The 14199-nt window shown below is 37.8% G+C and overlaps 1 protein-coding gene across 2 annotated transcripts in view; it reads right to left on the bottom strand.

The window, feature by feature from the left end:
* The window catches only part of NCAM2 (neural cell adhesion molecule 2), a 582026-nt gene that overhangs the window by 63090 nt on the left and 504737 nt on the right, over nt 1-14199 (bottom strand). For both annotated transcript variants that reach the window (XM_030579736.1, XM_030579747.1), the window contains exon 15: nt 5453-5633. In XM_030579736.1, the coding sequence (XP_030435596.1) occupies nt 5453-5633 (181 nt within the window). The remainder of the gene's footprint in view (nt 1-5452; nt 5634-14199) is intronic.

Below are 14199 nucleotides of genomic sequence, written 5' to 3' on the forward strand. Positions count from 1 at the left end.
TCTAATTAACACTGGAACATCTTAGTTCAGTTGAGACCTCCATGTGAGACACTAGCTAATTCAGGGTGCTTTGTGGGCCTCTGACCTGAACCAGATTCTCAGGCCCAGCATCCAGAAAAGTTGCAGCCTTGAAACTAGGACTGATGAATTGAGCTTGAAGTCATTGGCACTAAAAAAAATAATCAAACATAGCATATGCACAATTTTCAATGAGTTTTAACTGTCTGGGAAGTTTACATATTTTGTATGATCTCATTATTAAGATCATAATGGACAAAAAGGTCAGGTTCAGGGCACTAAATTTCATACATGATCCATTTTAAAATTAATATTTACTCAAACTGGTTAACAGATTAACTTCTAAATTTTCAGATAATTTATTCTACACTCAAAGAGTAGGTAATGTAATTTTGAGGAAGATACTCTTTTCTTCATAGGTAACAAAGTAGTTGAATCCCTGGTTCAAATGCAAATCTCAATTCAACCATGGAGCCACGACCAACATCTCCACAATATATGACATACATTTTTCTTAGAGATTAAAGAACAATTGTCTTCCTGTGGCACTAAGGCACAGGCAGTTGGTTTGGGGGAATAGGCAGGTCTAAACACCTTTGAGAATTATGGGAGTTCCCACCTGTCTTGGGCTAGAAGCATGAAACCTAAGTGTAGAAATCCAGCCAAATTGGGTTGAATTACAGATAAATAATTTATTTTTCTCTCCTCAAACATTTTGAACTGGCTGACACCAATGCACCATGCTCCATTTAAATAAATTCTTAGTAAAATATTAACAATGTGGCATCTGGGACCAAAATATATATCAGCAATCATAACTAAAGGCTTCTTAAATTTCAGATTTCTTTATAAAATAAGCATTATATGAAGAGAGATCTAATTTGTTATAAAAAATTTGATGATGTGCATATTTGTTGGCTTATATGCAATGGTAGCAAATTGCCCTCCAAAAGATCATTGTGCTCATTCTGGGGAGAAAAAAAAATGGTTGAAGACATCCTGTTAAAATATTGTTGCATTAAAAAAATTCCCTTCAAATTGAAATACTATAGGATTCTACTGTCCTTTTACTGGAGTTATAAGCAGGCAGCTATTACTTGACAGCTACAAGTAAGGACTCTTATTCTTAGCTACTGCTGTCACTGATATCCTTTCCAGCTTATTTCCATTGGAAGGGACAGGTGGGGCAAAAACACCTAAGTATTTAAAAACTTATTACTTTATTTTTACTGATGAAACATACATTTCCCTGGAAACAAGAATAAGAACCAGAAGCCAGCAGCTAACATTGATACTACTTCTTAGCTGAATGTATTGCTTAAAAAGTGGTCCCGTTCTGAAAATAGCATAGTTTGATTCAACAGATCTCCTTCCTCAGTGTATCTTGAGTTACACATGCTCACTACTGACTAAAGTAAGTTTTTGCTACTTTTTGGTTGCTGGCAGCACTGAAGACCCAATACAATTCAGAAAGGCAGATCTGGATTCTGTTCCTTCATGTTCATTATCTATAGAATTGTTTAATAGGATTTAGCTACTGGATCACAGGAGCAAACCCAGTGAGGGCAATGTGTCTGCATGTAGATCACTGACATAACTGAAAGAAAATGGGGTTAAATGCATATAGCTGAGGGCCTAACGTGGCCTGAAAAATATTTGTTACTGGCAATTATATAAAAGGAGATAGGACTTTAGCATGGTTTTCAAGGAGGCAGATTAAGGCCTGTAACTGGGAACCTAGAAGAAAGGCCAGGAGGGTAACCGAATCAGGTAGGTGTCACTGGAGAATGGAAATCCTTCCACGAACACTGGCAACTTCCTTGGCAAAAAAATAAAACAGATGTTTAAAAGTACTGAGTAAAACAAAATAAAAAACAAACTACCATTTTTTGTATTTTGAATATTTTCTTCCCCCCAAAATCACCTTCTTGGGCTTTTCTGTAGGTTGAATCCCTGTATGACATTCCATTTGTGACTTTTGACATTGTGGTGTTAAACGGAAGGAGTGATTTAAAATCTGCTAGAAATCTGCAGAGAAGGCTTTAATGGGTATGAGAAGTTCCCAGGATTGTCAGCATCCACTTGGGAGAATTATTTTGTGAGTTTTTTTATGTTTTATTAAGAGTTTTAAACCACATCTGAAGCAGAAACCTCAAGACACGCTTATCTGTGGGGCCAGAAAAGTGCCAACACAAATGTCTTGGACTCAGATGGAAAAAGGGGCTATTATATTCATATTGACTTCCTAACTCCGTTAATATAAAAAAACCTGTTGCATCAATAGAAAAATATGTTGTAATACATTCCCTTCTAGATGAACCTTTAGATCTCATAAAGCTGTCATTTCTAGTCAATACTGATGATACAGAGTATCTGTTTGGCATGATGAACACTGACATCTTCGCTGCTATCGGGCACAGTTGAAAATCAGAGAAAATAACACATATTAAATAGATTTTCCATCTTTGCCCATCACTAAAGGACTTGCGTCAGGATGAGTGAAGCTGCTTTAGCACAAGTGACAGTCATTTGTTCAAAAGGGTAAGCAAGATGCTCAACACTGACAGCAAAGGTCATTCTGTTTGTGGGAACTGCACAGAGATTCTGACTGTTTCAAGGCTTTTAATACAGCACATCAACATTGGGGGCAGCATTTAAAATAAAAATTACTCCTGAAACTGGTACAGTAAAAAATTTGATACATTAAAAAAAAAAGCTGACAAAGCTGCCAGTCATTTTTCTCCTAGATGTGAGCAGATCCACTGAAGTTAAAGATTACTTATCTGCTTGAAGTTAAGGATGCATGTAAGTTTGTGTAAGGATCAGGGCTGAAGTTCTAAAACGTTGCTTTACTATTAGTGTCACACGGATTAAAAACAAAACACACACACCTGACACACATTTCAAAACTAGGTAGCACCTTGTACTGGAGGACGGACTCCCAGATAACTACAGTGAATGCTGTATAGAGTTTGAGAATCTTCTGGCAAAATATTCAGATAATAAAAAAGGTTCTACAGAATTCCTACAGGATGTCAATTTCATACCCACTTTATGCTTTGCAAAAGTAGTTGTCAAGGAAACTAATTAGTTGCATAATCATAACTGCAGTAATTACCCGTATCTAAAGGACTATATGCTACAGGTTCAAATAGTTGCCAAAGCATGTGCATAAAATAAAAAATGCTCCATCTCCATTTAGATGTTGGTTACCTGAATTGCCTTTTATACATAAGTATAGAGCTTTGTTACCACACATGCAGGTATTTTGTGTTTGTGTCAACTGTTGCAATTATTTATGATTTTAAACAATTATAAACAATTGTAAATGTATGTTTCATTAGATATATCTATATCTAAGAAGCATTAAGGTGAAACTTTCATACTGTTAAACAATTCCAAACATATCAAACATGTAAAGGAAATTGGTTTGCCTTTCTTCTGTTTTTCACAAAGTTCTATCACATTTTCTACTTGCAAAAGTTTTTTCATTGAGATGAAAGCTTTTTCGTAGAGTCATATGAGCAAGGCCAGAAGGGACTATTGTGATCATTTAGTCTGACCTTCTGCATAGAACTTCCCCAAAATAATTGCTAGAGCAAATCTTTTTTCCTTATAGCCCACATCTCCTTCTTCATTTTGTCCTGAGGTGAAATCTTAATGCTTAACTGTGATACCACAATGTTTCTGTGGCAAACAGACTGATGTCATAAGGCATCCCCTTTCACTGTAGGATCAAACAGAAGTAGACTAAACTGTGAGGGAACTGAGCCCCTGTCAAGACCCAAACAAATTTCCACTGATTTACACTGACCAAGGGCACAAACCATCACCCTGCTTACACCAGGGCTTGATTTGATTCTAAACTGTTCTTACTAAGTTATGCGACATGCTTCTTAACTGTATATAAAATCCAGAAATAGCACTTCTAATAACAATGGATCGTTTCTGATAATATGGGAAAAGCCATTCACATAGATGCCTAAAGACACTTCTCTTGAAAATATGTTTTCTAAAAAAATCCACTAACAATGTAGCAAGTTGACTGTTTTTTAGCAGCTGATCAGATAGCAGGAGAAAAAAAATATTTTTTTAATTATTTGAAATATTTCCAGTGATACATCAAGTGTATAGGTCATTTGGAATCAACACTAGTGAAACCCAAGCTGTTCGTACATTCAGACTTCATAGGAAAAACACATATTTATATGCTATTACTTTTCTCCTTTTTTTCCATTGGCTTTGATATATATTTGGCAAGTTTTAAATTTTAGTGTAATATATTATCTGTGTAATTTATAGCATACATAAAACCTCTGTGAAAATTAGATGCTGCAACAATTTAGCACTCGATTTTTAATTTAAATGTTACTGCCATAACCTGAACTAAAACCTTGAAAACTCATAGTTCTAAAATTAAGATGTGTTTTAGTTATAGCAGATCAAAAAACATCTGAAAATCCTAAAAACTAACTTCTGTCCATTGCGTAAATTAAATGAATCAAATTAGACTGTTGCTGAAAATGATGCATGGGAATCGGTTACTTGTGCCTCAAATTTCAGTTTGAAATATTTTGTTAAAGGTTACATTTTAAACCTCAAGAAGTTAATAACTGAAACATCGCTAGCCCTGAACTACTGTGTATTTTTGCTTTTTAAAAACTGTTAACACCAAATTACATATGCACATATGCACGTGAGCAACTTTATTTATAGGAATAGTGACGTTTGAATAGTTGGAACTTTAGAACTTTATACACTAAGTTCCTTAAAGAGGAACTAAAGAGATTAAATCAAAACAGCCCTATTTAAAGCCTTGATCTTGCAAGGTGCTGAATATGCAACCTGCTCAGGCAGAGCCCTTGCTTAATTTGAAGCATGAGTAGTGCCATTGACTTGGACTGAACCCTAGGATACCAACACATGAAAAGATTTACAACAGACAACATAAACCACTTTAAAAAAAAAAACTTACAAGGAAACAGCAAGTGCATTTCTGAATAACAGCCTCTCATTAACTCTTAGTAACTGAATCTGAGATTCTGTTTCTTCTGCAATTATGGATGACTTTGCTAACACCAATAGTAGCAAAAGGAAAGGAACTTTGACTGAAAGTCATTTCGGGCAGGGACCGTCTTTCTGTTCTGTGTGTACAATGCATAGCACAATGGGGTCCTGGCCCATTACTAGGGATCCTAGGCCCTACAGTAATATAAATAACAACAACAATCTCCTCCAGTTTAGGGGTTATAAATCCAACCTTTGCTGACAATAAAGAGTACTGGGATGTCAAGTCTAGGCAGTTAAAAAGGTTTTCAGTTCTCAATAAGCTTAAATTCAGAGACTGCGGCAATAACCAAAGAGCATACATGTTAAATACTATCAGCAGAAAACAACTAGTTCAATATTAGACTACATTTTAAAATTAACTTACCAGTAATAATGTTGGGCTTTGGTGGCATGCTGAACTCATACAATGTTGGTTCGGAATAACCCAGCCTATTGGCAGCAGTAATTTGCACTTCATAACCCATGGTCCATTGCAGATGCTCTAAGATTATGTGGTCTCTGCTACCCTGTACTTTTTTCTCTAGCCACTGGTCTTCCTTATCTTTCTGTAAAGATGTAAATATTAGTTTAAATAAGCAAAAATCCATATACTAAAGCCAAAATTGTTAAGGTTGCATAACCTCAATTAAGCCCCAAATCTTTTTCAAAGGTTATGAGTTCTCACAGTCCGTTTTGCCTTCAATATGAGTTGTAGGTAATCAGCTCCTCTGAAATTAGGACTTTTTTTAATTTGGTCCCTAAATATAGGTTTAAGAATACATCATTAGGCACCTGAGTTTGAAAATTTCGTTATAAATTTTTATTTTGTACAAGTACTGATGCTCACTTCAAAGCACAGAAGAATCACAATTTATATGTTCTTGTAAAGGTACAAAATTGCTTCATTTAGAATAAACAAAGTTTCAATGATTTTTATTATAATCAATTTTTAAAAGAAAATTCTCAATATAAACAAAGTTGACCAGTTACCGAATGCAATAAATAAATGCTCATAAAAACATAGTTATGACTGCATCTGTCCTTAGTCTCAGTGCAGAACTGTGAACAATTATGGAAATTCAGTGGCCCTATGTTAACACTGAAGCAAACAGCATATCTCAGTCAAGTAGGTTATGGACTCATTTATAACATTCTGTAGGATATATAATATCATATACAGTATATTTTATAGTTTTCTGAATTCAAACCTTTCATGATTATTAACTTTCACGTGGAGCATCTAATTTAATTACATGTAATTAAATAATCATTTAAAACTGCCTTATTTTTACTGAAGCTAAACATGTATGTAAGGCCCTCATCAGTAAGTTATTTGACAGAAATTATATTATGTTTAAAAGATAGATAAAAATATTATTTTGAGATCTTAAGGTACACACATAAAAAATAAAAAATATATATATATAAACCCATTGTATTGGTATATTTTACGCAGCACTAGAAATGGTGCCCAAAGTTACAAGGAGCCAGTGGAGCTGAGGGTAGAAATGAACTGGCGGGGCAAAGAGACTTAGGGTACGTCTACACTATGGGATTATTCCGATTTTACATAAATCGGTTTTATAAAACAGATTGTATAAAGTCGAGTGCACGCAGCCACACTAAGCACATTAATTCAGTGGTGTGCGTCCATGGTCCGAGGCTAGCATCAATTTCCGGAGCGTTGCACTGTGGGTAGCTATTCCGTAGCTATCCCATAGTTCCCGCAGTCTCCCTCGCCACTTAGAATTCTGGGTTAAGAGCCCAGTGGCTGATGGGACAAAAATCATTGTTGCGGGTGGTTCTGGGTAAATGTCGTCAGTCATTCCTTCCTCCGCGAAAGCAACGGCAGACAATCATTTCGCACCCTTTTCCCCTGGATTGCCCTGGCAGACGCCATAGCACGGCAACCATGGAGCCTGTTCAGCTTTTTTTTTTTTTTGTCACCGTATGTGTACTGGATGCCGTGGACAGAGGCGATACTCCAGCGCTACACAGCAGCATTCAGGGCTTTTCCTGTTTACCTGGCCACTGCATCCGAGTCCAGATTGCTGTCCAGAGCGGTCACAGTGGTGCACTGTGGGATACCGCCCGGAGGCCAATACCGTCGATTTGCGGCCACACAATCCGATATGGTAATACCGATTTTAGTGCTACTCCTCACGTTGGGGAGTACAGAAACCGATTTAAAGAGCCCTTTATATCGATATAAAGGGCCTCGTAGTGTGGACGGGTACAGCATTAAATCAGTTTAACGCTGCTAAAATCGGTTTAAACGCGTAGTGTAGACCAGGACTGAGACTGGAAACAAAGAGTTGGGTGGGATCAGTGGGGTCAAATGAGGAGCCGAGTATAGCAGTAGGAGAGATTAAGACAAGGAGACTTGGATCGTGTGCTGGGAGAGGGACCAGATGAAGAGTATAGGGAGCCAGGAGACTGGGGCTAGCTGGGCAAGAAAACTAGGACAAGGAGCCTGAGAATGATACTGAAATGATGAGTTTTGGGGGGAGGGGAGGAAGACTAGGACTGGGAGCAAAAGAGGAGGAAAGACTGGGACCCAGATAGGGAGCCGAGAGATGGACTGAGATTAGTTACAAAAGGTGATTGGGACTCAGACAAGGTGGTGGGGAGAGAGATAAGACTGGGACATGGATGTATTGGGAGGGTAGGGGCAGACTGAGTTAGGCTTGGGAGAAAAGGGACAGAAGGGTCTGAGTCCAGTAAAGCACTCTCTAGAACCTGAAATAGAACTCAACTTTCCTGAATCCATACTATCTGCTGATGTCAGCTAATATCTGTGAAACCCACTGGCAACATTTGTCCTAATCCCCAGTTAATCACTGTTCTACACACACAGAGTGACAAACTACATTGCTTTAATTACTGCATTAGTGAAGTGGCAGGGGATCTGTGTGGTGGATCTAAAGGTTCAAACCCTGCCAATGAATGATGTGAGAGTCAATATGACACTATGTGTTAGAATTTCTGTTTTTTAGAGGTTGTTTTTTTAAAAAAAAGCCTAGGAAATTACACCCAATAAACTACGTTAAAATAATGTTATGACTGCAAAGTTAAGCCCTTTATATAGCATTATATATAGTATGTTATATGTTCAAAGCTCCTAACGACTTGCAGATCTGTGTGCTCAGCACTTCTGAAAATCTCAGACACCAGGGTCTCAAGTTGGGCACCCAGAAAAAACAGAAAATGCATTTAATTACCATCTATAAAAAGTTTGGTTTAAGTGACTTGACTAGCATCACACAGGCACCCTGTGGCAGAGGCAGGGATAGAATACAATTCCCAGGGCTGCATTCAACTTCCTTAACCGGAACACCATCCTTTCTCTTCTTGCAATCCCCTACCTCATTCACTATACACCTTCCAATTTCTGCAACGAATGAGGCAGAAGTCCTACAAGCAACAGCCTCTTTCACTACAGAACCCTCATCCATATCCAGAACAGGTCCATCATGTGAACTGAATGAGGCTGGGGTCCTGCGGAAAAATAGCATGTGATTATGTAGTTAAAGGCCGTAAAATAATATATATATATATATACACATACACACATAGTGAGGCTGAATTAAGATTCACAAGCAATCTTAATTCTGGCATTTCCTGTCTTTTGAGGGTTTGACTTTGTAACCTTAACATTTTTAACATAGTTTTTGTATGTAATACATAATGAAATGTTGGTGATCATAGTGTATAGCTACAGAAATCACAGCGCATTATGTTTGTATATGCTTATAGAATTATTATATATATTATTATTTATATTATATATATTATTATATATATGCAAGTGCATGGGCTGTAGGTCTTTTTCCTAAAGTCTATATCTGTGCTCTATGGTAACATGATCCATGCTTTGTGGACTCCATTTCAAAATTGAATAAGTACATGAATAAGCACAAGGGCTAAGGACCAAATCCTGTCTCTATTCTCTAAAGCTCACGTAGCAGCAGAAACCCAGATATAAAGGCATTGCAATGGGATATCCACCCTACACAAGGCAGAGCAGGTTAAGTGTGGTTAATTATCTTGATAGACTGCAACTGAGAAAGAACAAAGCAGAGCAGGTTAAGTGAGGTCAATTAACTTGATAGTCTGCAACTGAAGAAGAACCAGGGATTTTTAAGATCACCGAAGATAGAACCCAGCTGAGTAGAAAGGACTGGTATAAAGCCAGGAACTTTTCAGCAGAAAGGGGCTGCAGGGAAAGTAGGCTGCAATCATCCCCTGAGAATTACGGGGTGTGTTTGAGCTACAGAGTTCAGCAGTCCGCAGTTACTTCCTGTGATGAGGGAGTCTAGGTCAGTAAACTCAGAGGAGGTCCAGGAGATCAAGAAGAAAGTCGCAAGGAGTCCATGAAAGTAGCAGGAGCTGGCAGACCACAGTAACCAGAAACAGAGTCCCTGAACTGGAGCACGGAGTAGTAGTCAGCCCCGGATTCCCCTACCAGCCACTAGAAAAGCAGCAATGGACCTGGCCTTGGACTGGAAGGGGGACTGGAACGGCAATTGGGCTGCTGATCCAGTGGGACTTTGATACCCTGAAAGGAGAGGACTATAGTGACCTGGCCTGAGGGCTGTGTCACAAAGAAGGAGCATCCTTAGTCTCAGAGAAACAGAGAGATCACAGGGCAAGGAAAAAGGCATCAGACCTAAGTGCAGCAAATCCCCAGATGTGTTCACAAGGAGGCACCCTAGTCATGAGTGTACCCTGTGACAGGTATATTCTTTCCAAAAGAAGAAATCCAAGGACTGAACTCAAGGACATTATGTGAGAAAAATTTAGCAGTATGTTGCTAATACAAATTTGAAACAATTAGAATAAAGGCAAAATTGGGAGAGTGAGCTGCCTGGGATTCCATCAAGCTTTGCTACCTCATCTTTCCCTAAACAAAGATAAACCCTGTGTTCAGAGCCCACCAGTGGCATCTTAGGTAAACAGATAAAAAGAAGAGCAGAAAATTCCTTCACTATCACAGATATCTCATATGAATTTTCAAGAGTCCTTTACTCTCGATAGTACTGAGCAATATGCTCAGGCTAATTTATTTGCTAGTGTGTGTGCATGTATGTGGGAAACCCACTTACTGTTTCTATAAATCTCTCTATTTATGCTAAGCCTCTTTAATTGATTACTTTAGAAGCAGAAAAACAGAACCATAAAGAAAGATTTCTACCTCATTAGGCTTTTCTTGTTATTATAATGCTAATTATTATCTATAGAATGCTGTACACAGAGCTTTACCAACACATAAAAGACAAGAAGCTCCTTTAAAGCAAAGGACTTGCAATCTAAAATCTGTTCCTTTAGGTACAAAGGCCTCCTATTAGTACTACTATTAGCAGTTTCGTCTCTAATACACATTAAGAAGTGTAAATCTTCAGACGTTACAGTTAGAACAGTAGTAGCTTCAGAGATTGCACTTGTGTTTTTTGTTTTGTTTTCTGTAATACTGCTTATTAAGTAGATCACTGATGTTGTAAGCCTGGTCACTGGGCACTATTATGACTGAGATTTTCAAAGCTGTCTAGGAGAACAGAATGCTGTGTTCCATTAATTTTAAGGCTTAGGGAATGAGGTTTTTTTTTTTTTTTCCGAAGTATAATCTCTTTGCTGAAACAAACCTCACACAAAGTCATAGACCAAAGATTATTATTCACTATATGTATAATGCCAACCTCTTACTAAGTGCTTTACAGACAGGTATGAAGCCAAATGGTAAATTTTTCAAAAATGTCAAAGGGTCATATTTTTAAAGGCATTTTGGTGCCTACAGATAAGCTCCTAATGAGCTTATGAAAAACACCTAGGAATCTAATTCTAATTGACTGATTTAGGCTTTGTCCTCATTACAGAGGAAATTCGATCCAAACTATGCAATTTGAGTTACATGAATAGTGTGACTCAAATTGACTTAGCTTAGATCTACTTACCAGGGGGGTCAAACTACGTGATGTCAAGGGGAGATGCTCTCCCATCAACTCTCCCTATTCTTCTGGATCCAGTGCAGTATAGGAGTCCATGGGAGAGTGATCTGTGGTCGATGTAGTGGGCCTTCACTTAGACCCATTAAATCAACCGCCGATGCATCGATCACCACTCGTTGGTCCCCGGTAAGTGTAGACTGTCCCTGAGACTCCTAAATGCCTACTGGTCAATTGAGATGCAGTGATGAGAGGAGGAAAAAAATCAATTGTCTATAAGAGACATGCTAATAAAATGAGTAAAAGACTGTTAAGATGTAACACAATATTTGGCTAGAAGCATCTTTGAAACTACAATTGGTGGGTAACTCACACTTGTTTCAGGCAGCTGGAGACTGCAGGTAGACACTAATGCTCTACAAAGAGATTTAAACAATTCCTGTTATAATATTGATGTATTAGTTTCTTCTATCGTTTTCCTGCTCTTGTTGGAAACTGGCAAGACAATATGCCGCCAAGGAAGCAGGGTCTGAGAACTCATTAGGAACAGCCTTGCAGAATAAGGATGAGACCCCTATGGTTATTGGACCAGCAGCTATATAGGCTGTTGCTTACTGGAGATGGCTCAAAATTTCAATAGGCCAAATTCCCTGCTGGTGTGAATTGGCAAAGCTCCATTGAAGTCCGGGGAGCTGCACTGTTTGCCAACTCTGACATTTTTATCGTGTCTTGCAATAGTTGATGCTCTTCATATAGTCCCATCTCCTGGTGATGATGTGAGAATCTCAGCTTTCAGTGGACAAAAAATAAAAAGTTCCTGGTCCTCATGGTTACAGATTAAAGCTTAGAAATGTGACCTGAATGCACCATAAAAGCTCAAGAACCAGGAGGAAAATTCAAAGGACCCCAAAGGAAGTTGAGTATGTCATTACTTGATTCTAATTCTCAACTATAATGGGACCAGGGGTGTCAGGGAAAAGCTTTCTAAGCTGAACATAATTTTTCTTTTCAAATCCACAGGCATTCTGTGGCCTGGAGGAGGATTTCTCCCTTCCAAATTGCTATGGAACCCCCGCCTTAGACTAAGCCTATCTACTTACACAATAACCCAAAAGTGTGGCAAAATTTGTATTCACAATTTTATACTCTGCAGTATTTAACAGAAAGATTTGTGCTTCAGAATTGCTCAGTTAAGTTTATGAAAGTTTATGAAACAGAACAATTCTCTGATGCAAAAACTGACAGGAGTAGAACAGGCAATTTACATAATACAAACAGAAAAATACCCTAGACCAGATGGCTCTGCTGTGATCTTTTATGAAGACTTTCCTCTATCTTAGCAAGAATCTTTGTAGAAATATTAATAATGAAGGAACTGATCCCTAGTATCAAATAAGCAATTGTAAAACACTGCTCCCAAAGAAGGAAAACCTGTCAATTGATGTTCAGCTTATTATCTAATATACTTGTTAAACACACAAGCAAAGATGTTGATCAAGAGGCTGGTAATGAGGCTGGAGGGAGTTATAGGAAAGCTAATTAATGGGACCAAAAGGGATCAGAGAGGGGAAGCAGTCAACAGATAACTAAGAACTTTAAATAGCATCCATTCATTCTGATGAAAGCATCATGAACTTATGATTGTACTTCTTGTTGAGGAGAGGACTTTAGGCATCCAATTGGAAAAAAGTCATTTAATCCAACTGGAGAAATATGGACTTCAGCCAAATATCAAGCAATATCTATCCATGGTTATAATGCTCCAAGGTACTGCTTTAATGGAGGAGGATTCTGTGAAGGGAAATTGTGTCCTACTAATCTATTAGAGTTCTCTGAAGGGGTCAACAAACATGTGGACAAGGGGGATCCAGTGGACATAGTATTAGATTTCCAGAAAACCTTTGACAAGGTCCCTCACAAAAGGCTCTTACATAAATTAAGTTGGCATGGGATAAAAGGGAAAGTGCTCTCATGAACTAGAAACTGGTTAAAAGAAGGGAACAAAGGGTAGGAATAAATGGCAAATTTTCAGAATGGAGAGGAGTAACTCATGGTGTTCCCCAAGGGTCAGTCCTAGGACCAATCCTATTCAATTTATTCATAAATGATCTGGAGAAAGGGGTAAACAGTGAGGTGGCAAAGTTTGCAGACAATACTAAACTACTCAAGATAGTTAAGACCAAAGCAGACTGTGAAGAACTTGAAAAAAATCTCACAAAACTAAGTGATTGGGCAACAAAATGGCAAATGAAATTTAATATGGATAAATGTAAAGTAATGCACATTGGAAAAAATAACCCCAACTATACATATAATATGATGGGGGCTAATTTAGCTACAACTAACCAGGAAAGAGATCTTGGAGTCATCGTGGACAGTTCTCTGAAGAAATCCATGCAGTGTGCAGTGGCAGTCAAAAAAGCAAACAGGATGCTAGGAATCATAAAAAAGGGGATAGAGAATAAGAAGGAGGTATCTTATTACCGTTATATAAATCCATGGTACTCCCACATCTTGAATACTGTGTACAGATGTGGTCTCTTCATCTCAAAAAAGACATATTGGCATTAGAAAAGGTTCAGAGAAGGGTAACTAAGATGATTAGGGGTTTGGAACAGGTCCCATATGAGGAGAGATTAAAGAGACTAGGACTTTTCATCTTGGAAAAGAGGAGACTAAGGGGGGGATATGATCTACTTGCCCAGGAGAGAAATCACATGATCATTACCTGTTAGGTTCACTCCCTTTGGGACACCTGGCATTGGTCATTGTCGGTAGACAGGATACTGGGCTGCATGGACCTTTGGTCTGATCCAGTATGGCCATTCTTAGGTTCTTATGTTAAATACAATTTGCATGCAGTTTCTTCTTTACTAACATTCATTCATTGTTGCATAACCATGAGAAAAAAAATGTTTTCTTGACTCACTGATTTTTTTAAAATCTAGTATGTCACAGTTTCATGACATTTCATAAAATAAAAATGTAGAAACACATACACATAACAATATGGACACTATCAAATATTCTCTGGAGATGGATTACTATATAGTATTCAGTATACAGGAATGATGTAGGAATGATATTTTATGGCAGCTTGGAATTGTTATTTAAATCAAAAAATTTATATGACACTGTATACTGTACACTTACTAGTCACAAATTACATAAAACAAATGCTTTAAGTGAA

Source organism: Gopherus evgoodei, chromosome 1 (genome assembly GCF_007399415.2).
Source record: "Gopherus evgoodei ecotype Sinaloan lineage chromosome 1, rGopEvg1_v1.p, whole genome shotgun sequence".
In the NCBI taxonomy this organism is placed as follows: domain Eukaryota; kingdom Metazoa; phylum Chordata; order Testudines; family Testudinidae; genus Gopherus; species Gopherus evgoodei.